Source organism: Vulpes vulpes, chromosome X, assembly GCF_048418805.1.
Source record: "Vulpes vulpes isolate BD-2025 chromosome X, VulVul3, whole genome shotgun sequence".
Classification (NCBI taxonomy): Eukaryota; Metazoa; Chordata; class Mammalia; order Carnivora; family Canidae; genus Vulpes; species Vulpes vulpes.
In genome coordinates this window covers 1,927,373-1,951,856 of record NC_132796.1, presented here as the reverse complement: position 1 = coordinate 1,951,856, position 24,484 = coordinate 1,927,373, and the positions used below count along the sequence as shown (strand labels likewise).

The window sequence follows — 24,484 nt, the reverse complement described above, 5'->3', positions numbered from 1 at the left end:
TCTGATGACTTGGAGGCCCGGGTGCCCAGCCCGGTGGGCGAGGGTGGCCCACCAGCAAGGTTACCGGGAATTCCCACCCCACGTGCCCCGGCCGTGACGGGGAGGAAAGCGAAGGCCACGGCTGTTCAGCCAGGAACGGAGCGCGCTGCTCAGCCTCGGGGGCAGCCCTTGGTAAGACGGCGCTTATGGGCTCTGCGGCGAGGCCCCCCAGCCCGGATAACGGGCCTTGCACCGCGCATCCGAGGAACCGGGAACAATACACGGACCACGGGATGCCGCCCCGTTCTGTTCCTAGCGCACAGGCAGGCAGGGTGTTAGGTGGATCCGGGGAGATGGAAGCCGTGAAATCGGAAGCCCTCATCGGGCAGCTGAACACCCCAGAGAATGTCCCGCCCGCCCCCAGAGACCAAATCCTAAGCGGACAGAACCTCGGGCATCCAGTGAGGAAGCACGGCCTCCCGGGCCGAGTCCGATTGGAAGGATGTCTTTCCAGAAGCCCTGGGCAGGCCTCTTCCAACATATGGATGTATGGAAAGCCACCACGCGCATTCCCAAGAACAGGTTTATCTGCCCGCGAGGCAGTACTGGGGCAAGTATTCAGCGCGCGGTAGGTAGAGGCACCTGCGTGGTTCTGTTGGCAAAGCACCTGCCTGCAGCTCAGGTCGCGATCCCAGGGTCTTGGGACCCAGCCCCGCATCGGGCGCCCTGCTCCGCGGAGCACCTACCTCTCCTTCTGCCTCTGCCCACCTGCTGCTCATGTGCTCTCGCTCTCAAATAAATAAAAATAAAAATATATATATATATTCATTTTTTCATATGCAAATATATCCTTATAAATTGTAATGTCTGTAAGGCAGCTCACCGTGGCCTGAAGGTGGTAATGCCCCTCTAACGCCTGCCTGACACGGATTTTTCTTTTACAATCTATTCGTCAGAATTTATAATTAAATATATTAGAATACACACTACAGAGTGTTAGAATATAATATAGATGTCTAATATTATATACATGAACTATATTTCAGAATTGATAAATATGTTAGAATACGCATTACAGAATGTTAGAATATAACGTAGATGTCTAATATTTATATACATGAATTGTAAAGTCTGAAGGCAGCTGAACCTGTCTTTTGGAATATACATTAAAATTTATAAGAAAACATATTAGAATATATTATAGAATGTAATATATAATATGTATCCAATATGTGTGTAAAGTGTAGTCTAAAGGCAGCTGAACATGTCTTTTAGAATATATATGTTAGAACTCATAAAAATATATTAAAATATACTAATAAATATTAAAGAATGTTATAATATAGTCTATAATATGTATCTCACATTGTATATGTAGGTGTAAATCCTAAAGGCAGCTGAACATGTCTTTTAGAATATATATATTAGGATTTAAAATAAAACATTAAAATATATATGTTAGAATATATTACAAAATGTTATAGTATAATATAGACTATGTTTATCTAAAATTTTAATTATACATAAGTTGTAAAGTCTTTGAAGGCAGGTGAACGTGTCTTTTAGAATATATATATTAGGATTTATAATAAAACTTATTAAAATATGTATAATGTTAGAATGTATCACACAATGTTATAGTATAATATAGACTGTATTTATCTAATATTTTAATTATACATAAGTTGTAGAGTCTGTGAAGGCGGGTGAACATGTCTGAGAATATACATTAAAATTTATAAGAAAACATATCAGAATATATTACAGAATGTTAGAATATAATATATAATACATATCTAATATATGTGTAAAGTGTAGTCTAAAGGCAGTTGAACATGTCTTTTAGAATATATGTTAGAATTCATGAAAAATATATTAAAATATATTGATATGTATTAAAGAATGTTACAATATAGTATATAATATATATCTCACATTATATATGTAGCTGTAAAGTCTAAAGGCAGCTGAATATGTCTTTTGGAATATATATTAGGATTTATAATAAAACTTATTAAAATATATATAATAAAATGTTAGAATATATTACAGAATGTTATGGTATAATACAGACTATATTTATCTAATATTTTAATTATGCTTAGGTTGTAAAGTCTGTGAAGGCAGGTGAACATGCCTTTTAGAATATACAGAATAAAATGTATTAGAATATATATTCTGGAATATATTACAATATAACACATATATTACATAAAATATGTGTCAATTGTAAAACAAAATGTATTAGAATATATATTCCGGAATATATTACAATATAACACATATATTATATAAAATATGTATCAATTGTAAAATAAAATGTATTAGAATATATATTCTGAAATATATTACAATATAACACATATATTACATAAAATATGTATCAATTGTAAAATAAAATGTATTAGAATATATATTCTAGAATATATTACAATATGACACATATATAAAGTATGTATCAATTGTCAAATAAAATGTATTAGAATATGTATTCTGGAATATATTATAATATAACACATATATAAAATATGTATCAATTGTAAAGCTTGCACAGGTAACAGTATACTTTTTAGTTTTAACTCAGCATCTGTACACTCACATGTACACACATAGATACATGTATGTGTATATATAACATTTTGAATATTTTATATATAATATATAGCATATATGTTATATTTTTGGATATATAATGTTTTCTATATATATTTGCACATACGCTTGTACATACGTATGTGTGTGTGGATGTATTTCTACGTACAACATACGCACACACTCGTGGGCCTGCATACATACGAATACACCCACTCGCCTTCCAGCTGAACCACGCACATCCATTCCCGCGGACCTTCACGGACCACAACTTGTGTGTCTCTTGCCTCCATCGACACCTGCACTGATCACGGTGCTGACCTGATGGTTCCCTCTGGGGCGACGCAGACCCTCCTCTTTCTGCATTGCAGGGCTCAGTGCATGGTGCCCGCCGCGCCACCCGTGATGCCGCGGCCTGACGGCGGCAATGCCCCTATGACGCCTGCCTGACAGGGACTTTTCAGTTCTGTCTTCCGAGTCACAGGCTGCGGTTCCTGAGGAATGTTTATGATCCTTCCAGATGAAAGCTGCTTTGTACGGCCAGGTTGCGACACCTGCCCAGGATATTTATAGGAAGAGGCAGGTATGTGGTCAGTCTCAGGGGTGGGGGAGGAAGGCGTCAGTCCCGTCAGCTCTGCAACCCCGACTTTAATGCTGAGTTTCTCTGTAACCTTCTCTGCCTGGGTGCAATGGCAAGGGGGAGCACGTCCCTACTTGACCTCGGCTTGACCAACAAGAGAGTTACCTAGTAGCATCAGGGTGGTAAGGGAGCCTGGACATACCCCCGGGGTCTGGGCGGTGGGGGGGAGTCCCCCTTCCCCAGTGGCTCAGCAGGACAGGGCCACACAGGGCCTGGTGGCCAGAGCGCCTCCTTGTTCCAGCGCGGAGCACGGGGCCTGCTCAGGGCACGCATTTTTTGCATTCCAGCTCAGGATTTGGCAACAAGCACAGACTGCAGGCCTAATGCCCGGGGAACATGCCACCCACCATGAGCACAGGCGCGTGGGCCCAGGCTGAAGCCCAGAGGCCCGAGGACCGCACCCAGAGCCCCCTTCCCGTTTCCTGTGGCCCCCTCCCCGTTGGTCGAGTCGGGGCACACACGGCCTGCTGTCTGCAATCACACACTTCAGCTGTGATTTTGAGGCGCGTAGCCTTCTGGGCAGGCCGCCCCCTCGCCAACCCCAGGACTCAGGGGCAGGACACCCTCTCCAAGGGCTGAGTCCCTGAGCCGCCTCTGAAGGAGGAGGGAGGCGACGTGGGAGGCCATGTGTCCTCCAGCAGCTCAAAGTGTGGTCCCCGGGCCAGCAACTGGGAACGGCCAACCCTTTGCAGCCTGCATGTCCACCGGATGCCCGGGGACAGGGTGACCCGATAACACACGGGACGTCCAGTTACATTCCAATGTCAGATACGCATTGGTCATCTCTGGTGTGAGTACACCCGACACGGGCTGGGGCGTGCTTACACGGCGGGAGCGGCGGGAATTCGAATGCATCTGGGGCGTCCTGCGTTTCTCATCCAAACTGGGTGTGTGTGTCGAAAAACGGTGGCCCACCGAGCTGCGCGCGCTGCCTTTCGGGGAGGGGGCCGCGGTCCTGCATCTTAAACCTGCGTCTGCCGGTCTTTGGTTGGAAGCATGAGCGTTTGGGGGGACTCCGAGCAAGGTGCGCTGGAGGGGTCGCCCTGGATCAGGGGTGTTTGGGAAGCGTCAGGGATCCAGCGGGAGGGGTGCCCGTGCGCCCCTCCCCAAATGGCATGTTGGCATCACCGTGCCCCCTTCGCGCACCCCGCGGAGACCAGGAAGGTGACCCCGCCCGGGTTTTTGTTGGCTACACCCGGTGCCGGGCCCGTGCGCGTTTCGCTCCCGGTTCACTGGATGTTTTTCTTTCTTTCTTTCTTTTTTTTTTTTTTTTGGACTTTACTTTAGTTGCAGCCACGCCCTCCTGGTGGCCAGCGCGCCCCGCCTCCCGGCCTCCAGGGCGGGGGCGCGGAGAGCGCGGTGTCCGGCCTGGCTGGGCGGGGACCCCCCTCCCTCAGCGGGGCGCCCCGGGAGCGCGCGGGGGGGCGCGGCCGCCTCCTCCACGCCGCCCTCCGGGATCCGGGGGCGGAGCGCGCGGGTGTTGGGGGGGGCCGGCGACTCCCGGGTCGGCGGGCCGGAGAGCGCACGGCCCCGCCCCGGCCGCGTCCGCCCGGCCCCCCAGCAGCGCGCACGCAGCGGCGGCGGCCGGGGGATGAACGCCCCAGCCTGCCCGGGCCGCGCCCCCGCGCCCGCCCCTGCCCCCGCCCAGCGCGCCCCCGGGCCCGCCCCCCGAGGCCGCGGGCGACTCCCACCGGCTGCAGCGGCTGCACCGAGCGCCGCCCCGCGCCCCGCCATTGTCCCCGCCGCTCCGACAGTCGCGCCGGGCCGCGGGGGGCGCGCATGGGTGGGCGCCGCTGATGCCGCCGCCGCCGCGCCGCCCTCCGAGGCTGCGTCCCGGGAAGCCCGGCCCCGCGCGCCCCCCGGGCTGGAGCGCGCCCCCATGGAGGCGCCCGGGCTGGCCAAGGCGGCCGCGCCGGGCCCCGCGCCCCCGGAGCGCGCAGCCGAGGCCCCCGACGGCGCGCCCTTGCCCTGCCCGAGCCCCGAGGCGCCCTCGCCAGAGCCGCCCGCCTACCGCCTGCAGGACTTCGACACGCTGGCCACCGTGGGTGAGTGGGGCGCGCGGGGCGCGGGCCGCAGGGGCGCAGCAGCAGACAAAGGGCCGCCTGCCCGCGCGGGGCCGGGAGGCTCCGGGGGACCCCCAGGGGCCGGGCTGCGCCCCCGCACCTTGGGGGCTCCGCTGCGCGCACGCTCACCGCCCTCCCCGGCCCGCGACACCCTCCCCAACGCCCGTCGCCCCTGGAGTCTCCTGGGGTGCAACTGCCCTGCGCCCCCAGCCCTGTCTGTGCTCTCTGTGCGCCCCAGACGCGCTCCAACTTCCAGGGGGGGGGGCACCTCGTACTGGGGACCCGCCCTGCCCGCCCTGGGGGCCCCTAGAGGCACCTGCCCTGCTCCTCCTGCCCACACTCCCCGTGCGCTCCCGGACACTGCAGACCTCACCCCGCGCTTGGCGAGGCAGGTGTCCGGGCGTCCCCCGGGGGGCGCACGGACGGGGGGGGGGCAGCGTTCCCCATACAGGACCCATCTCCCAACACCCTGCGGGCTGCTCCTCCCGGGCGTCTGAAAGTTGGCATTTTTTTAAAAAAAATCACACACTGCTTTCCTTTTGTCCTCCGCTTTCGAAGCTGTTCACGCTGGGACATCAGCGATCGTAGTGTCTGGCCCCCCTGCCCCCTGCCTGCATCCTCCACCCTGAATCCCCCCAGAGCCGCACCCCAGGTGGGCGCTCAGTTCCGAATGTGGGCACAACCTGCCGTGGCTTCTCAGCAGCTCTTTGTTGCCAACCCGGTTCCGGGACGGACGGGATTTTGGGGCCAGAAACACACATAGGGAAGGGGACCCGCTGCACAGCCCGGAGGGGCAGGGCAGGGCAGGGCTGTCCCTGGGAGGGGGGCGTCCCAGTCCCCGACCCCCTCTTTTGCAAAGGAGGAAGCTGGGCAGGGCAGCAGGAAGCCGGGCTCACGGTCACGGCCTAGGGTTTACTCAGACCCCAGGCGCAGCCAGGCGGCCGGTAACCAACCCCCAGTGCACAGGGACACTTCTCTTTTTCAGGGGGGTGTGCCTGCAGGGGTGCAGCTGGCTGGGGGCGGGTCTGCAGGAGACCTCACTGGGGAAGACGAGGGGCGGGGGCACCTCTGTGCCTCTGTGGGCTTCTCTGTTTCTGTTTCCCCGTCACCCTCCTCCTGCTGCTGTGTCCCTGTCTCGGTGTCTGTCTGCCTAGCACCCCCCCCACCAACACGGGCTCCCTGAAAAGCTGGCTGCGCTCCGCAGGACTGCAGGGTGGGACACAAACCCAGCCCGTGCGGTGGCCCCAGGACGAGGTGGAAACACCAGCAGCGAACAATGGAAAGTTGGTGCAGGACCCGCCGTCCCTTGGCACGCAGCACCGCCGATTGTATTTGTCTTGGGCACACACACGGGTGTATCGTCGGGTGTATTGTCGTAGGTGCCGGGGCGGGGGGCCAGGTGGCCGGAGGGGTGGGGGCAGGCGGGTGGGAGGCGCCGCCACCTATTCTGGTTCTGCAGTCACGTGGGGCCCCGTGGGCGCTGCCCCGTGGGCGCTGCCCCAGGGGGCCCGGGCAGGCCAGCCAGTCAGTCATCTTGTCCTTAAAAATAGAATGTCGCCGCCCCTGGGAGCTGAGAGGGGCCCGCGGGGGAGGGCGAGTCCTTCCTTCCACGTGTCATTCGTCTCCCTTGATGAAGAGGATGCTGCTTGTGCAAGGAGAACTTCCTGTGGGCTTCCAGGGTGTGAAGGGAGGGCCGGAGTGCGCAGGTTCACCTGCTCGGACCTGCAGGGTGCAGGTGTGTGTGTGAGAGAGGGAGGTAGACCCAGGTCCGTATGCGTGCACGCGTGTGTGTGTGCACGGCTCTGCAGCTCTGACGATATTTTCTTTTTTTAATATTTTATTTATTTATTCATGAGAGAGAGAGAGAGAGAGAGAGGCAGAGACACAGGCAGAGGGAGAAGCAGGCTCCATGCAGGGAGCCCGACGCAGGACTCGATCCCGAGACCCCAAGATGCTCACCCACGGAGCCACCCAGGCGCCCCTCTGGTGACCTTTTCCGCCGTATTTTATCCCAGCCTTTTCTTCAATACTGATCCAAGTTTACCACAAGCAGTTAGCCCAGGAGACTAATCTGCCTCCCGAGCCGATCCTGCCCCGTGCCTGACCCACAGGGTCCCCCTCCCACTTGCTCCCGGGGGTCCGGACGCTTTTTTCCTGAAGGATCTGTGGCAGCAGGACATGGCCGGCTCCAAGACCACGCTGCTCGCACGTGCGCGTTTGCATTTCACCCGTGTGCGTGCGCTTGCAACACTTGTCTGTTCGTCACCCATGCGTGCGCTCCTGTGCCTTTCACCCCACACCTCCGCCTGGATGCTGGGCAGGACAGCCAAGTCCCGCTGGCGCCCGCCCCGAGGCCGATGCGGTTGTGCGGGTGGGACGCAGCAGGTGCACACGCAGGCTCGGGCCTGCTGACCCGGCTGCACGGTGCCCGGCGACTCCACGGGGCCCGGGAGGCCCAGGTCCTAGGCGGGGAGCAGGGTCGGGTGGTCTCGGTGGCTCCCCTGTGCCAGGGCGCCCGTGGGTGGGGAAGGAATCCCGGCCGGCTTGGCTGCGACGACAGGTGAAGGCCCCTGTCAGAGCAGGGAAGCGACTTCGGGGCGCGTCTCGGTTAAGGATCATTTCCTGGCTCGGGAACCATGGGCTGGGAGCCGCAGGAGCTGGTTTGCAACCCCCTTCTCTGCGTTTCGGGTTCCTGGGGCGGCGCTTGGGTCCGTCTGCTGATGACGGACAAGACGCTGTTAAAGGGCCTAATAACATGTTCTGAAGTCATTATGGGCGCGCAGGGGATCCCGGAATCCACGCCTCGCGTGCCTCCGTGGTGACCTCCTGGCGCAGGGCGGGAACCACGACGTCCCCGTCTGCACACTCGTCCTCCTGACGCCGCATAGGCCGCGTCCATTGCGCCCCGATTTGGGCCACCCCGTGCTTGGAGCTTGTGCTGTGCACCTGGGCGCCCTGCTGTGCAGCGTTACCATGTGCATTTATTTGGCGGCGGACGCCCCCTCATCGGGGACAGAACGACGTCCCTCTGCTCAGGCTAGTGGCCTGCGCTTGACACCTGTCAGGTATCCACCGTCGTGCGTCACGCAGTCGTATTTCCTCAGGATCGAGGAGCCCTTCGTAACCAATAACTGGTCATATAGACGGTTTGTTCTGAAATACTCAGTATTTGCAGTTCCCTCCGTACCTACGGGATTTTCTGCTGAGGTCCTCGTCCCCCCACATCGGCCCGATTTCACTCCTTCTGACCCGGGCTCTTATTTATCCTCAAATATCCACCTCCAGAAGGACTGGAATCGGACTCACTGTCGTCGGGCTGTGCCCATAAATGAGCGGCCCTGTGCGCCGTGTAGACATAGCAATGGAAGCCGGTGGTTCCTTCCCAATGCACAGAAACTTGAGATCACCCTTGGATCCGGTCCGCCCTTCATGGGCTCGGAACCTGCAAGCGCACGGGAGCAGTGGTTTCCGTTCGACGGCGTTCCAGGAGCTTCAGAAATCAGATGTATTTGGGGGGAAAAAAGCGTATCCCCGAGTGCAGACGTCCTGCACATTAGAAAATTCATGTCCAAGGAAGCAAACGGCTTTTCAGTGAGGCCCTCCAGCTGCGTGTTGTTCCTTTAGAAAGTTGTGTGACCACCACCTCCATCGACGTCCAAAACGTCCTCGTCGTGGCCCAGAGGAGGTCCCGTCCCCACGAGCGGTCACCCCGCATGCCCCGTCCGCAGCCCCCGGTGACCCGGAATGTGCTTCGTGTCTCCACGGAGTTACCGGTTCTGTGTGCTGCATCCCCACGAGCGCTGCTTCCTTCTCCCTGGCCATGTCCAAGGGCGTGAGGGTCCAATGGGAAGGGAAAAATGAGGAGATGCAGAGCCCACATTTCCTTGCTCAAAGGGGCGGAGAAAAAAGGGGATGGGGAAGCCAGATGGGGCCAAAGTGGGAATAAAAAATAGGCAACACGCAGGAGCCCGTGATGAGCCAACACATGCACACGACCGCCAGTGTCCTGGGGGTAGGGTCCCTCCCACCCCAATTCGTGTTCTCCCTCTCAGAACTGCAGATGGGACCCGATTTGGAGATAGACTCTTTGAAGAGGTAATTAGTTAAGGATTGAGGTCAAGTCCGTTGCTTAGGATGAGCTTCAACCCAAGGACAAGGGTGAGGATGGAGGCAGAGGCGGGAGGGACGCGGACACCAGCTCAGGGATGCCTGCAGCCCCAGATACCGGAAGAGGCAGGAGGGACCCTCCCCGGAGCCTCCGCTGGGAGTGAGTCTCTGCCTCAACCTACCTCTGGTGGGACCAGCCTACTTGCATCTCGGACATCTGGTCTCCAGAAGCGGGAGGGCATCGTGTGAAGCCCCCACGGGGTGGCAGCCCTACTGCGGGCGACCTGAACCTACAGAGCGCACGCAGCTGGGGTCCACCCAGGAGAGCCAAGGGTTCATGGGCATCCGTGGCCTCCCGCTCGAGGATGGGACACAGCCCCAACTTGCTCTTCTGCTGCCTCTGCTTCTGCTCCCTCGCACCCATCCGCTTCCTGCGCAGCGAGCAGCCGGGCGAGGCCTGCACCCCGGGTCCGCGTCACCTTGTCACTCTCTCTCGCAAATCCAGGATGGACCAAGGGGCGCCATGTTGAATCAGGCTCGACGTTGGGCTGCCGTGGCTCGTACGCCCGGACGGGGTGGCTCCTACACAACAGAGTTTCACAGCTCTGGGGTCAGGATGTGGGGTCAGGACGCCAGCAGGGATGGGTTCTGATGAGTGCTCTGCCTGGTTGGTAGGGGGCCACCGTCCTGCTGTGTGCTCCTGAGGCGGGCAGGGACGTAGGGCATGCCGGGGGTCACACGGGGACCCATTTCATCGCAGGGCACCCCATTCTCATGACCTCATCCTGCTGACGTCCCAGAGCCCCACGTGCAAATGTCCATCCCTTGATATCGGGAGCAGGTGCTTCGTCATGTGAAACCGGGGGTGGGGCGGGGTGTGGGTGTAGACATCCAGTCCACGGGCATGTGCGGGTGTGACGTCCCGCTCCAGTCCCCGTGTCTGCCCAGGGCCACCTGCCTTGTCCTCGCTTGGGTCACCCACGCGGGTGAGGACAGTGCGCCGTGAGGGTGCTCCCCAGTGTGCGACCTGGGGCAGTTCCTCCACGGCTGGGGACAACCTGGGAGGCCGCTTTTGTCCTTGGAGGAAACGGGCAGGGGCGACGTGTGCCACAGACGTGCCCTGCGTGCCAGCAGCGTTGGTGGCTGGGTGCACGGCGACGCTCCTAACCGCTGTGTTCTCTCGGAGAGATTAATGTGTCACCAATTCTCAGAAAACCACCTTTGCTCCGGGAGCGACACGGTGGGGCTGGTTCCCTTTGTATTTCCCCCGAGGTTCTTCAAGCCACCACGGTGTCACAACCCGCCACGCCATGTGAAGACTCGCCTTTTCGGTTCTTTTTTTCCTCTTTTAACCCTCTGAGCCTTGACGTGCGGTGTTCATTCTTCCTTTCCGAACGCCTTTATTTGACAGGGAGAGAGAGCAAGAGGGAGCACAAGCAGGGGGAGCGACGGGCAGAGGGAGCGGGAGAGCCCGCATGGGGCTCGATTGCAGACCCTGAGGTCACGACCTGAGCCAGCGGCAGGCGCCTAATGCACGGAGCCGCCCGGGTGCCAGGCACAGTAGAGGCGTGTCCCTGATTTTGCAAGGATGCCCACCCCTGGGGGGCTGCTTGCCATCTGTCTCCGCGCCGTGTGCACCCTGTGGGCGGCCCGGCCTTGCGCTGCTGCCTTGTGTCCTCCTCCTCCTCACCCACGGTGCTCCCGCCTCTTGCCCTGGAATGAGGCGCCCCATGGGGGGCAGACACGTCTGTGGGGCTGTTCTGCAGCTGCATGTCTTTGGGCAGGTGTCCTGCCTTCCCCCAGGAGCGCGGGGCCCCGGGGACGTCCTGTGTACGTGTGTCATGCCTCCATCTGTTCTTTCTGCTCCTGTACGCAGGCCGCTTGGTGTGTCCCCGTTTGGCCCCCGGAAAGCCGTTAAGTCGCCTACATTGGGAGACTCCTGGGCCCCGGGCAGTCGGTCGGCGGTTGTCCCCGCTCACGCCGCACATCGCTGAGCAGCCACTGCCCGCCAGGTTGCTCTCTGGCTGCGGGATGCTCTAGGGTACTGCGCACGGGGCTCTGCTTCTCCACTTGACGTCCCCTTATGGGACGGTGGGTACCACGTGCGACATGTCCAGTTGCTGGTTGGTTCGAAGGCCGTCGGAAGTCTGGGGGAGAATGGAGCAGCCTGGTGGGGGTCGGAGCGGAGGGCGGGTAGGGGCACGCTGATAGGGCCCGAGGTTGATGAGGAGAGGGCGAGCCATGGGCAGAGTGGCTGGTTCTCAACCCTGAGCAGCCTCAGCATCCCCTAGAGGGCTGCTGGGAACATGCGCGGCCACCCCCCACCCTGGAGACGTTCTGACTCCTACCTGGAGAGGGTGGTGGTGCAGAGACTCTGGATGCCTCATAAGGTTCCGGTGCTGCTGCTGCTGCTCTGGAACGTGAGCCGCACGGCAGCCTCGGAGCCCACTGGACATGTTCTAGAAGCTCTGGGAAGGTCGCCGTGGCCGGCGTGGGGCGGAGCAAGCAGAGAAACGAAGGCGCAAGAGCTGCCCTGCAGGGCCTGTGGAGTGTCCTCAGCTGGGTGCAAGCGCACGGAGGACAGATGGCGCGTTCCCTGGTGCCTCTTCTTGCGAGGACACTTGTAGGTGGTCTGTTAGATGAGGGCGCCTCCCCGTGACCTCATTTCACCTTTATTACCTCCTGAGAGGTTCACGTCCATACACAGTCACTGGGATGTAGGCCTTCAAGGCATGAGTGTTGCGGGGACACGCACACACGTTGTGTCTATAACAGAGACTTAGGCAACAGTCATGGGCGACCCCAAGGTTTGCGGGTTGCATCAACGGGAAGTTGACTCTACCATTGGGCGGCACAAGGAAGGCTCTGGAAGGGGTCATGTTTGGGAGAGAAGATAACACGGTCACCGTCACCTTTATCAATGCCTCACCCTGTCACTTGCCCACACTTGACCTCCTCTACCATCTTGATCATCTTAAGCATCATCGTCATCACGGTCACCATCATCATTATCACCATCGTCACCATGATGACCGTGACCACCATCACCACCATCGCCAACCCCATCATCATCGTCGTCATCACCCCCTTTGTCACGGCCTTCTGGTCAGCACCTGCCCATGTCTTACCACTTTCTACCCGTCTTTATCACCAGCACCAGCATCATCATCATGGCCATCATGACCACCATGGCCATTGTCACGAATCCCATCATCATGATCCTCATTACCACCTTCATCACTACTCCCTGTTCAACATCCTTCCGGTTCCTCCCATCTTGCTCACCAACCCCATCATTACCACCACCACCACCACCTTCATCAGCACCTTCCCTTCAACACCCCCACCCACATCCTACCACTTATCTACTATCTCTGGCATTCTGTCTACCGTCACCATCCCTTCTGACGCCCGTGACGCTTTTTCATGGAAATTCACGTAATGTAAAATCATTATTTGATTTTTTAAAAAAGATTTTTACTTATTTATTCATGAGACACAGAGAGAGAGAGAGGCAGAGACACAGGCGGAGGGTTCCCTGCGGGGACCCCGATGTGGGACTCCATCCCTGGACCCCAAAGTCATGGCTTGAGCTGAAGGCAGAAGCTCAACTGCTGAGCCACCCAGGCGCCCCCGTAAAATGTGTTTTACGGTGAACAGTTCAGGGACATTTAGCACATCCACCATATGCGACCATCCCTTGTATCCAACACTTGCATCAGCCCCCAAAGAATGCCCTGTACCCGTTAAGCAATCACCCGCTGCTCCCCTTTCCCTTTGCCCTTTGCAACCACCCATCTATACTCTGTCTCTATGGATTTGCCCCTTCTGGACATTTCCTGTAAGTGGGATCCTACAGTACAGGGCCTTTTTTTTCAACTGGTTTCTTCGTCCGGGATGATGTTTTGAGTTTCATCCGTAGAGTAAGTATGTGTCAGGACTTCATTCTTTTTTATGACCAGTATTTCATGGAATGGATGAGACTACACTGGGTGTAGCCTGTTCTGTGGGTTTGCTCGGAGAAACAAAGTACCAGAGATGGGGCGGCTTCAACAGTAGACATTTATTGTCTCCCACTCCTGGAGGCTGCAAGTTCAAGATCCAGGCGTGGCCAGGGCTGGTTCCTCCTGACGCCTCTCTGCTTGGTGTGGAGACACCATCTTCTCCCTGTGTCGTTCCATGGTCTTCCCTCTGTGCGTGACTGTGTCTTAATCTCCTCTCCGTGTGAGGACACCGGTCCTGTGAGATAAGGCCACACCCCAGTGACCTCGTTCTACCTTCACCACTTTACCTTAAGGAATCCATCTCCAGATACAGTCTGGAGGTCCTGGAGATCGGGACGTCAACGTTATTTTCTGTGAGGGAGGGACGCAGTTCAGCCCGTTACACCTGTGAGACTTTGAATGCATGGATGCTACCTCCATGCCCTGGGAGCTGCCAAGACCCAGTAGTGCCAAGACCCGGTAGGGTCACCCCAGGTGCATTTGGCTGACCAGCTTGGAGGGCCGAAAGCAGGATCCTTTTTGACCAAGGACAGAAGACTATGGTACTAGTGTAAGGACCACCTCTGCTCATCCTGGCAACACCTCCACCTGCCTTCCTCCTGTGCATCACCACCCACCAACCACCCCTTCTTTCTCTCTGCTCATTTGTAACCGTCACCTACAGGTGTCAAGACTCGCATTTAAGTGGTGCCCAGCAGAGTGCAACTGCTCTCAAGGTTCTTCGTTCACTCAAGTAGCACCTTTCACCAAATTGTGTGTGGGAGAGGGGGTATTCTTTATCCCTCGAAAAGGCATAGCCCCTGCACAGGGGAGCCATGCTGGGTGCAGCTCCTGGTTCTGGGAGGCCGCATGTGTCGGCGGATTTCCTGGTGCACCACATGGATCTATCGCCTTCATGCCCCACCGAGAAGGGCGACCCTCCATCCCATCTGCTGTGATGTCTGTGTGACGTGGTGTATGTGCATCCTGGTCCCTCTGTGTCTTGGGAAGTCACCTCCAGTGACCATTCTGGGTGGTGGGACAGCCCCACCAACTCTCTAATGCTATTTGATTTTTTAAAGAATATTTTTTTAAGATTTTATTTATTTATTCATGAGAGACAGAGAGAGAGGGGCAGAGACACAGGCAGAAGGAGAAGCAGGCTCCATGCAGGGAGCCCGATGTGGGACTCGATCCTGGGTCTCCAGGATCCCGCACTGGGCTGAAGGCAGCTCTAAAACCACTAAGCCACCCAGGCTGCCCCAGAATATTTTCATTGTACTGATACCACGTAGAATTCACCATTGTAACCAATTGAGTGGCATTAAGTAACTCATACTGTTGTGCGACCATCATCACCGCCCACTTCTAACACTTTCCTGTGACCCCAAACCAAAACCCAACACCCATGTAGAAGTCACTAAACAAGGCAAGTGTCCTCTGATCTTTTCTCTGTCCCTATGTCTCACCCCTGTTTCATGACCCGCCTTTCTTATCCTTCCAGGGGGACGGGGCTCTGAGCATTTAAGAACCAACATGGTGCATGGGGTTGGGGCTCAGGTTCCTGGCTTGAGTGATTGGGACAGAAGCCCAGCTCTGGTCTCCGGGTTCACTAAATGAGGCATAGTTCCAAGGTGCGTGTGGTCCTGGCTCCACAACCCTGCATTTCCCCACACAGTCCTTGAGGAGGGGTCAGCGAAAGGCTGAGACCCCCCCCCCAGTGGTGGAGGTGGTCCTTCACCCGGGATGTGCTTCTCCATAGCGCTTGGCAGGTGTGTGTTGTGTTTTATTCCGGCCTTTGGGGAGAGTGGTGAGCTTCAGCCTTGAGCACTTGTGTCTCCTGTCCTTTGTGCATCAACCAGGAAGTAAGCACGTCTCGCCACAGCCGGCATCGCCCTCATCGTCCTCACCATCACCATCACCATCACCATCACGACCATCAGTTCCCAGGCATGATGCAGGCTCATCATTTCAGGGACGGGTGGTGGTGTTATTTGCTTAGATTTGGAGTTTATTCCGTTTCGTAGACCTGAACTTTACTGGGTGTGCGTGTCTTGAGGCTGCTGAGCATCTTCCCCTCCCACCCCAGTCCTGCACCTGTGCTAGCTCCTGAGTTAGGGAATCAGGGTGCAGGGCAGGGTCCCCGAGGGAGCCCACTGCGAGGTCACCTTTCCTTGTCTCCTGCTATGATCTCTCTCATGGACTTTCTCCCCATCTTGGTCTCTGACGGCTGCTCTAACCCATCACCCCTCACTTAGTGGCTTAAAACAACACGCATTTTTAAAGCCCCACAACTGCAGGTTAGGAGCATGAAGGTGGGTGTTGATGGGTTAATAAGAAGGGTTAGGAGGGCTGCGTTCCCTTTTGGAGGCTCCAAGGGAGCATCTTTCCTTGAATCTTCTAGATGCTGCCGGCCCTCTATGACTTAGGATGCCTTCACCCATCTTCTAGGACAGCAGTTGGGTCAGATCCTTCTCATGAGGCCATGTCTCTTGTTCTTTCTCCCCCACCTCTCTCTTAACACTTGGAAGGACCCATGTACATCACCAAGGATCATCTCCTTATTTCAAGTCAACTACTTAGCATCTGTAATTAGCACCTGGAAACTCAGTTTCCCCTTTGCCATGTACATTAACGTCCTCACGTGGTCTGGGGATTGGGATGTTGACGCCTTTGAGGAGAAGGCGCCCGTTATTCTGTCGATGGCACCTGCTCTCTGTCATGTGCTGTGCATGCCTCGCTTTAGAAGTGGCATTAAGACGGGGGTGGGATGGGGTGGGGTCGGGTGGGTGACGCGGGCTGCGCTCCAGCTTGTGTGCCCCGTGTCCTTCTCCAGCTGCGTTGACTTCCGTCAACGGACAAGGCATTAGCAGTAAAAAGCTCTTCCGTCTGGAGGACGGATGCTAGCTCTGATTAGCCATGGGCGTGGCCGAAAGTTGGGTGTGAGTGTGTGTGCGTGAGAGAGACCGACACAGACAGAAGTGGGAGACAAGGGGTTAAGGGAGTGAAGTGACCTGCTCACACCTGCGCCCTCCCCTGCCGGGCTGGAACCCTGTATGAGGACTCGTCGCCACGTCTCTGCGACCCGTCGGCTGTGCTGGGTGAGCAGATCCAGGTCTCCTGTTGCAAGGAGCCCCCGGGATGGGATTGCTCACAGCTGGGGTGACACAGCCTTACCTTCCGGAAGGAGGCTTGCGTCCGGCCCCGGATGCACAGCCAGACAGGTGGCCGTGACCCTCCGTCGGGGTTGCCACATGGCACCCCGGAAGCAGAGCTCATATCCACCTAGAGGAGCGAGATAAGGAACACAGACACAGGACTGTTTGCAAGGACTCTTGAGCTTGTAGATTAACTCGATAACAGGCACTTTTTTGTGTAGTGAACTTGGCAGCTCTTGTTTCCGAGATAGCGTGTGCAAGAATAATAAAACTGACACAAGGAAACCCTCGAAGCAGGTAATTCTGGGAGCTCCTCATGGGGAGGAACTTCCGATTGTATGCCGGGCGGGCTGGACCGGATTTGCTTCACCGCCGGGGCACTGGCATACGAGTCCAGTTGGCATTTGCAGTACCGTCGAGTAGGAGAAGACGTGGTGCATTCCAGGGACCAGATTCCTTCCTCCTGTGGCTCAGCTGCTCCTGCTCCCTACGTGCCCTGAGGAGGCTGAGCGCAGATTCACAGTGTGTGACCTGCCCCCAGCCCTTTGCATCCTCCATGTCCCCATGGGGGAGTTTCCTATAGGCCACCTCTGGGCAATCCTTCCAGGCCCTTAGCTCAGCTCGGGCCTCCAGGGACCTTCCCGACATCTCTTTGCACTTCCCCAACCCTCTGGATGCAGACAGCCTGCCAAGGCTAGACCCTGGGCATCCCGGACTCGGCTTCACTGGGCAGTTTCACATTTGACAGCGACACCAACCTTGGCTACAGTGTCTTCCGTGGTGGCTTCGATTAGCCCCCCTTGCCCCCTTGGAAATCCATACTGGTTTCCCCAGCAGGTAACGGAAGAAGGAAACCGTCCCACAGCCTCCCTGCTGACGTGCACTGGGTCCCACCACCAGGTGATCACACCCCCCTCTGCCTCCTGGTCTTGGGCAGGTGTCACGAGCAGGCATTATGGTCATGGTCTTGAGGTGGTCGGTTTGATGAAGCAGCTCATCAAAGAGGTTCACAGGGCAACCCCCAGAGAGGTCTTTTAAAGTGGTTGACAATTAATTTGGTGGATGATTTCATCTCGTTAGATCATTATGTTGGGAGCCACTCCACAGAACAAAGGGCTGCGCAGATGTGGGGCTGGGTGTGGCTGGGCAAGAGCTCGGGCTCTGGAGAAAGAAGCTCTTTGTAATGCCTGGGCACCCCCACCACCCCCGGGAGCTGAATGTGGGGAGGGCCACCAGGAGCGGGCCTGGGCCTGTGCCCGGAGCGTGCACGCGGGTGGCCGTGTGTGCTCATGTTGTGGGCGTGTCGTGGGGCCGCCCCTCACGAGGATACTGAGCCAGCTGAATGCTTGGGGATGAATCCAGAGGAGATCATTCTGCAGAGATCGGAAAATCCAGCACGGGCGTTAAGAAGGCCAACTGTCTTGAATACCCTCTTCTTGGGCGATGAATTCCGTTACCATCACACCTTAAGATAAAAAAAAAAATAAAAAGATAAGAGCCCATAGAGAAATAAAACCAGTGGGCAGCCCCGGGTGGCTCAGCGGTTTAGTGCCGCCTGCAGCCCAGGGTGTGATCCTGGAGACCCGGGATCGAGTCCCACATCGGGCTCCCTGCATGGAGCCTGCTTCTCCCTCTGTCTGTGTCTCTACCTCTCTCTCTGTGTCTCTCATGAATACATAAAATCTTAAACAACAACAAAAAAAGACTAAAAAATAAATAAAACCGGTAATGACGGCCTATTCCCTGGATACCCAGGTATAATGGTCATCAGCTGATGCCACTTACCAAGGCCTTTCTTTGCTCCATCCCGAACCACTTAAGTATTTTATTTTGATGACAGATTCGGGAGCATCCGTGGTGTTGATCCTGTCAAACAACCAGTGTCTGATTTGTTTGATTTTTTTTTTCTTTCCCTTCTGTCCATTTTCTGTTTTCCATTTCATTGATTTCTGTTTTCAGTTTTGCTCTTTGTTCTGCTTGCCTGTCTGGTATTTCTTTCCCCGACTTTTCCTCCTACAGGCTTTTGTTGAGTTTTCAGCTTCCTTGGTGGCTCTGATTTTTACATGTGTTCTTCTGTTTGGGTATCTGTTACTTGCTCCTCTGTAGGTATACTATGTTCTTCACTGTTTTTTTTTTTTTTTCTTAATTGTCTTATTTTGAGCATGATTCCGGGCTGCCGCGTTGAGTGTGGCCTAGAGCCGGGGAAGAAACAACACTGAAACCCGGGGAAAACTAGGAAATGACCATCCTTTCCTGCATTCAGACCACCTACGGGCCAGTGGTGGTCTGCCTCATGTTGGGAGTTCAGAATCTGCTCCATTGTAAGCTTGTGGCCTGTTGAGTCTCGTAAGTTGTGGTGCTGTCTTGTGGGCTTCACGCTTCATCTGTCCCAGCTGGTGCTCATGCAGCTCCAGCTCCCCTCATCCTCCGCGCCATCCCCACCTCGATTGCTTCTTCCTTGCCCAACTAGGCCCGGAAGTGAGCGTGAAGAACACAAGGCAGCAGCCACCTGCTCCAGAAGTGCGTCGCCCCTGAATGCGCTGCCTTTTGGGACCACTGCTCTGGGTTCCAGGAGGCTTGTCTTCCTTCAAAAGGAGAAGCTGAGTCATGCTGCAATGCAGATTGAGTGCAGTCTAGGCATTGACTACAGACTAGCACGCAGAGCTTGGGATGCTCTCGGCAGAGCATCAGTGGGGAAGTTTGCAGGTGGCTGTGCACTCTGCATTTTTTTTTTTTTAAGATTTTATGTATTTATTCATGAGAGACACAGAGAGAGGCAGAGACACAGGCAGAGGGAGAAGCAGGCTCCCTGCAGGGATGCAGGACCCTGGGATCATGCCCTGGGCCAAAGGCAGATGTTCAACCGCTGAGCCACCCAAGCATCCCTGTGGTCTGGATTCTTCCCCTCCTGCATCATCAGGTGAGGGTTCCCGACCTTCGGGAAGCTGCAGACCTACTTCTTTGTTCTGTGGCGTGCTTCCCTTTTTGCCTTCACGGGCCCGCGAGATATGTGCACCCAGTAGTGAATGAAGCATACACAGGTGTGCACACACCCGTATAGAATGAAAGGACTTTATTTTGGGGCGGGGGGGAGGTTGGTGATTGGGTGGCAGCCCTCCTGGCGCTTGAAAACACTATGATTCCTGAGGTTTTGGCACATATTTTGAGACCTGAGCCTGACCGGACCGCCACATTGTGTGACAGGAAAGCAACCTCCCATTCGAAAGCTTTGGTGCCCAGTGTTCTTGATGAGTGAGCAGAACAGCTCGTCCCCTGATCTGCTCCCAAAGCTGGTTTGTAGATTGTTTCTCTGGAATGTCTTTGTTCTAGAAACAGCCTCACGCACCACGGTTGGGATTCCAGACGCCTTAATCCGTAGCATAGAAAAGACTCGTGACCTGTAACGAGCATCACGCGGCGATAGAAAAAATGTAAAGCAGGCTTTTTTATAAAATTAGCAGTTCGGCCAAGGGATCGCTCAGTGGTGCAGAAAGCAGCGGTGTTGGCCTTCTTTTTTTACGGCGTTGAACTTCACTTTGCACGCGGGCGGCGGGTAGTGGTTCTTTCAAACGGGTCTGGCTTGTCATGGAGCTGCTGCCATCGGGCTGGCGTGAAGATGTGGCTGAGGTAGAGAACAGGCTGGGTGGCTCCAGCAGGGGATGTAGCACACGGACCCTCTCCTCATCTTCTCAGTTGATGTTGGGACGCCACGTGCTTGCCACGTCTCTGGCTCACCTCTATCGTGTGAAGATGAGTGAGTGATTCTTACCCTCATTGAGGGACACGGGGGATAATCTCACATTCCTCCTTGGGGTCCCCAGACCCCTTCCCTCCCGGAGCCTCTTGGGGGAAGACGCAGGAGCGCCGTAGTCATTTGGGAAGGAGGCTTGTGTGATGGGAACTGGATGTCTCTGGGGATGGGGACTTGGTTGGGGGGAAGCTCATTTTCATCATGTTGTCCAGTGGTGCCTTCAGTCCTGGAGGAAACGTGGTGGTAACCTTAGGAGCCCCAAATGGAAGCGGTAACCCTTAAGAGCCCCAAATGGAAGCCTTTCTACCAAATACAGACCCTTCATGTTTGCAAAATGGTGCCACGTGCAAAATACTCCATTAACGCCTCTTGGAAGAGCCTATTGGTTGCAAGATGGGTTCCCAGAGTGAGAACATCACCGAGACCAAAGCAGCTCTCCTCCTGGGGCCCGGGGACCTACGGGGTTCCCGGAGAACCTTCTGGGGAATCCGTGGGGCCATGCCTAGGTTCATGGTACCATGAAATAGAATTTGTCATCTTCTCTCTCTCCCCCTTGCCTGGGCGTGTGGTGCTTTCCGGAGGCTCCCTGAGCCGTGACCGTATGACCCCTGACCATGAGCGGGGTGAACTTGCTCACTCTCGTGTTTTAGACATTTCTGTTTTCCTTGCTAATATGGTTACTATCTCTCCAGAGAGTGATGCCCACAAGCAAACAGACACTGGTTACCCTCCTCCATCTGTTTCTGAAGGTCTGGCCCAAAGAAGTCTTGAGATCAGGGAGTTTGAGATCTGCTCTCCTAAACCAGAGACCCGGTCTCGGAGGATCTCGATTGAGCACCCACAGCGACGGGTTCGTGATGAGGCCTGCGCCCCCAGCGAGTCTGCCGAGAATGAAATGCCTCACTGTGCCCCAAGCACGCAGCTTGGGTGTTTGTTTTTCATCTTACTCCACCCAAGCGAAGTGGTCGCTTTGTTCAGAACTGAGTCCTACTAATTGCATTGCTCCCTTGCAAGTGTGGTTGCCCCCACCGCTACGTGGGTCTGGGTTCACTGTGCCAAGACACGATTTAGGCTGCTCGGAAAGCGGTCATTAGCACGTCCCTTATGCAGAGAACTGCAGGGCTGATTTGGGGGATGTAGTTTCCATTTCCAAGAAGCTTGGTCTACAAATAACTCTAGGAAAAGGTCAGGGTGTTCAGACTGTAATCAAGGTGCCGAGGAGGAACTGGGGATCCGAGCGCAGATGTTCAGTGCCGAGTTTGGGTAAACAGAAGTGGGGAGGGAGCACGCAGCTCCTGGGGGCCCAGCCTGGAGCCGTCCTGAGGCTCTCGCTGTGAGAGCCCCTGGCCCCACTCACACACACGGAAACCCTCTGAGTCACCCTCTCTGCTCTCCGCCTCCTTCTTACACGGGAAGAGGCCACACACCTGATGGTTATCAGCGGGTTACACTGTGCGAGGCGTCAAGAGAAGTCAAGACGTGTGATCCCAGGAAAAGCCAATAACTCAGCCCCACCCCCACCCCCGAAACTGACTAATGCGAAAAGAGGAACACGGGAAACAGTTAAAAAGAAAAAAAAAAAGTCTTAGTTTGAGTTGTTTTCAGAGAAGTTTGAGAAGCTGCTGTTCCCATCCACAAAAATAGGATGTGACAAGTGAAAGAGAAACAGGTTTGGAGAAGATAGCTGAAAATTTGAATCATTAAAGAACAAAGTTCCCCCTAATCAAAGGGTGATCTTGTTCATGATTGAGACTTGACTTATCACTGTGGAGCTGCTGGCTTCCAGGTGCACAGCTCAGGTCTAGACCTTTCCCTTGAGTGAGCATTGGGAGGCGTGTCTCCAAAGCAATGCCTGTTGGGAGTGGAGGGGGCCCATGTCTCCCCATTTCATGTCTCCCTGAAATCTAGGAAGCCCATTGTCCTCCAAGGACACCTGCCATTGGATTTAGGGCCACCCTCATGCACGATGACCTCTTCTTGAGATCTTTGCCTTGGTTACAAAGACCCTGTTTTCAAATAATTCCATGTTCTCAGGACTAGGGGTCACGACATGGGGACACAGTTCAACCCACTCCACCCTCCATCCTCAACACGTCCACAGGGTGCCACATGGAAGTGTTGGACCTTCTTTCCCCAAACAACACAACTCTGCAGACCCCTCGCACACCTGCCAGGGTTTCTGGTCGGTGTTGGTGTCCTCGCTGTCTTGTAGATGCCTACACGTGCCCCCACCCTGCGGTCTTGCCCACCCTCCCTCTCCTGGCTCCCTCTCTGCTCATCCTCTTGGCTGTGCATCTCCCTGTCAGTCCTGCTTGTCACCCTTGGCTCTGGCGTCTGTCTTGGTTTGTGTCAGGGCATCCACTCTACCCTGGCCGTTCCTCCCACCGGCTTCTCCTAGGACAGGGACATCCTTGAAACAAAACAAAAGCCTGCAGAACCCAGAGCCACACAGGTACTTCCCGGTGTCATCGTGTGATTTCCTGCTGCCCTCGGCAGGAAGAGCTCACTCCAAGGTTTTGCAATCCCTTCCTTCTCTTGCTGTCCTCTCTAGTGTTTTCTTCCATCCTCCGAAATCCAGGTTCTCTGGGTGGCTCTGGCCTTCTTTCCAGTCGCCCTCCAATATAGCCTTCCATCTGCCCCAATTTCTAGTTTCTGTTTGAAACCTGACTTCTTCTAAAGGACATGTCTTCTTCTGACCCTTACACCAAGGCAAGTTCCATTCTTTCCATTCTTTTCTTCTCATCGAGTCATCAAACCTGAATAAGCTCCTTAAACCCAAATGAGCTCAGCAACGTTATTATAGCTATTATAATTAGTGGTTGCTGTCTACCTTTCTGGTCCGATGGTAACTAAACCCCGTGAACGCAGGAACCAGCCTTATGTTGTTCATTGTGGCTTCGGAGTCGTGGAGAGCACCTGACACACGGTAAAATACTGAGAGCGGGGGAGACAGGATGCCGAACCTCATTGTATTGACATGGTCTTCATTCAGAGACTGACGTCGCATTCATCCCCCCTGACTACCTAAATCCTTTGTGGTCAAAGATGGAGTTTTCTGGTTATTTCTAACTTGGCAGTTGTCACTTGATACAAGAATGGAGTGTGAGCTGAATTGGTGGAACTTTAAAGCTGTCCAATATGGTAGCCGTTGGCCACGTGGAATAGGGGAATAGTATTGTCTCACTAGCCCATCTCAGGAGCTGCATTTTACAGCCTCAGTAACCCCCCCTTCCCCCTGCCCCATGAATGTGAGCCTACTCCATCGGACAGAGGATGTGAAAGGTTCCTGCCCCACAGAAAGTTCTACTGGGCAGTGCTTGCTCCATGCGGTCATGGTTCTTCTTCTTTTTATTTTTTAAAAGATTTTATTCATGTATTAATGAGAGATACATAGAGGCAGAGACACAGGCAGAGGGAGAAGCAAGGCTCCCTGTGGGGAGCCCGATGTGGGACTCGATCCCCAGACCCGGGATCACGCCCTGAGTTGAAGGCAGATGCTCAACTGTTGAGCCACCCAGGCATCCCGATGGTGGTGATTCTTAACGGGGGCTGATTCTGGACACTTGGCAATGTCTGGGCATTACTGATTGTCACAGCTAGATGTGGGGTCCGTGATGAGGGCATCTGGTGGATGCAGATGAGGGATGGTGCTCAGCACCTGCCAGTAGGTGCCCAGGACGCCCCATCAGATCCACCCTAGATGCCAGCTGTGCCAGAGTGGAGGATACTCTGCCTTAGTGGGAGAGATTCTCTCCCATCTGCGTGTCCATCCATCCATCCATCCATCCATCCATCCATCCATCCATCATCTATCCTCAATCATGAATCAGTCATCAATCATCTGTATATCTATCATCTATCAATCAGCTGGCAGTGGTTTTCAACCAACGGTGTTTCTGCACCTCCATGGACATCCGACGACGTCAGGGGATATTTTCGGTCGTGACAATCGGGTGTGGGGTTGCCAAACCTGGCGTGTGGTGGGTGGAGACCAGGGACGCTGCTCAACGCCCTGCAGTGAGTCCTCCAGCCTCACGTGTCAGCAGTGCAGAGGTTGAGAAACCCTCATCTGAAGGGCAATTCATTTTGGGGGCATTTCAGGGGTTACTGTGACACATTCCATCTCTCCCTGGATGCAGTTTTTAGGGCTGTGTGGTATCCTGGCTGCCTTTTATTGGGAACGTGTTTAGACCAACCTTTGTTCTCGATGA

General features: G+C 55.0%; 1 protein-coding gene across 1 annotated transcript in view; it reads left to right on the top strand.

Moving 5' to 3' along the window:
- The first annotated feature begins 4,927 nt into the window (after positions 1-4,927).
- PRKX (protein kinase cAMP-dependent X-linked catalytic subunit) overlaps positions 4,928-24,484 on the top strand; it is a 74,358-nt gene continuing 54,801 nt past the window's right edge. The window contains exon 1 of the mRNA XM_025984630.2: positions 4,928-5,256. Coding sequence (XP_025840415.2) covers positions 5,091-5,256 — 166 coding nt within the window. The 5' untranslated portion in view covers positions 4,928-5,090. The remainder of the gene's footprint in view (positions 5,257-24,484) is intronic.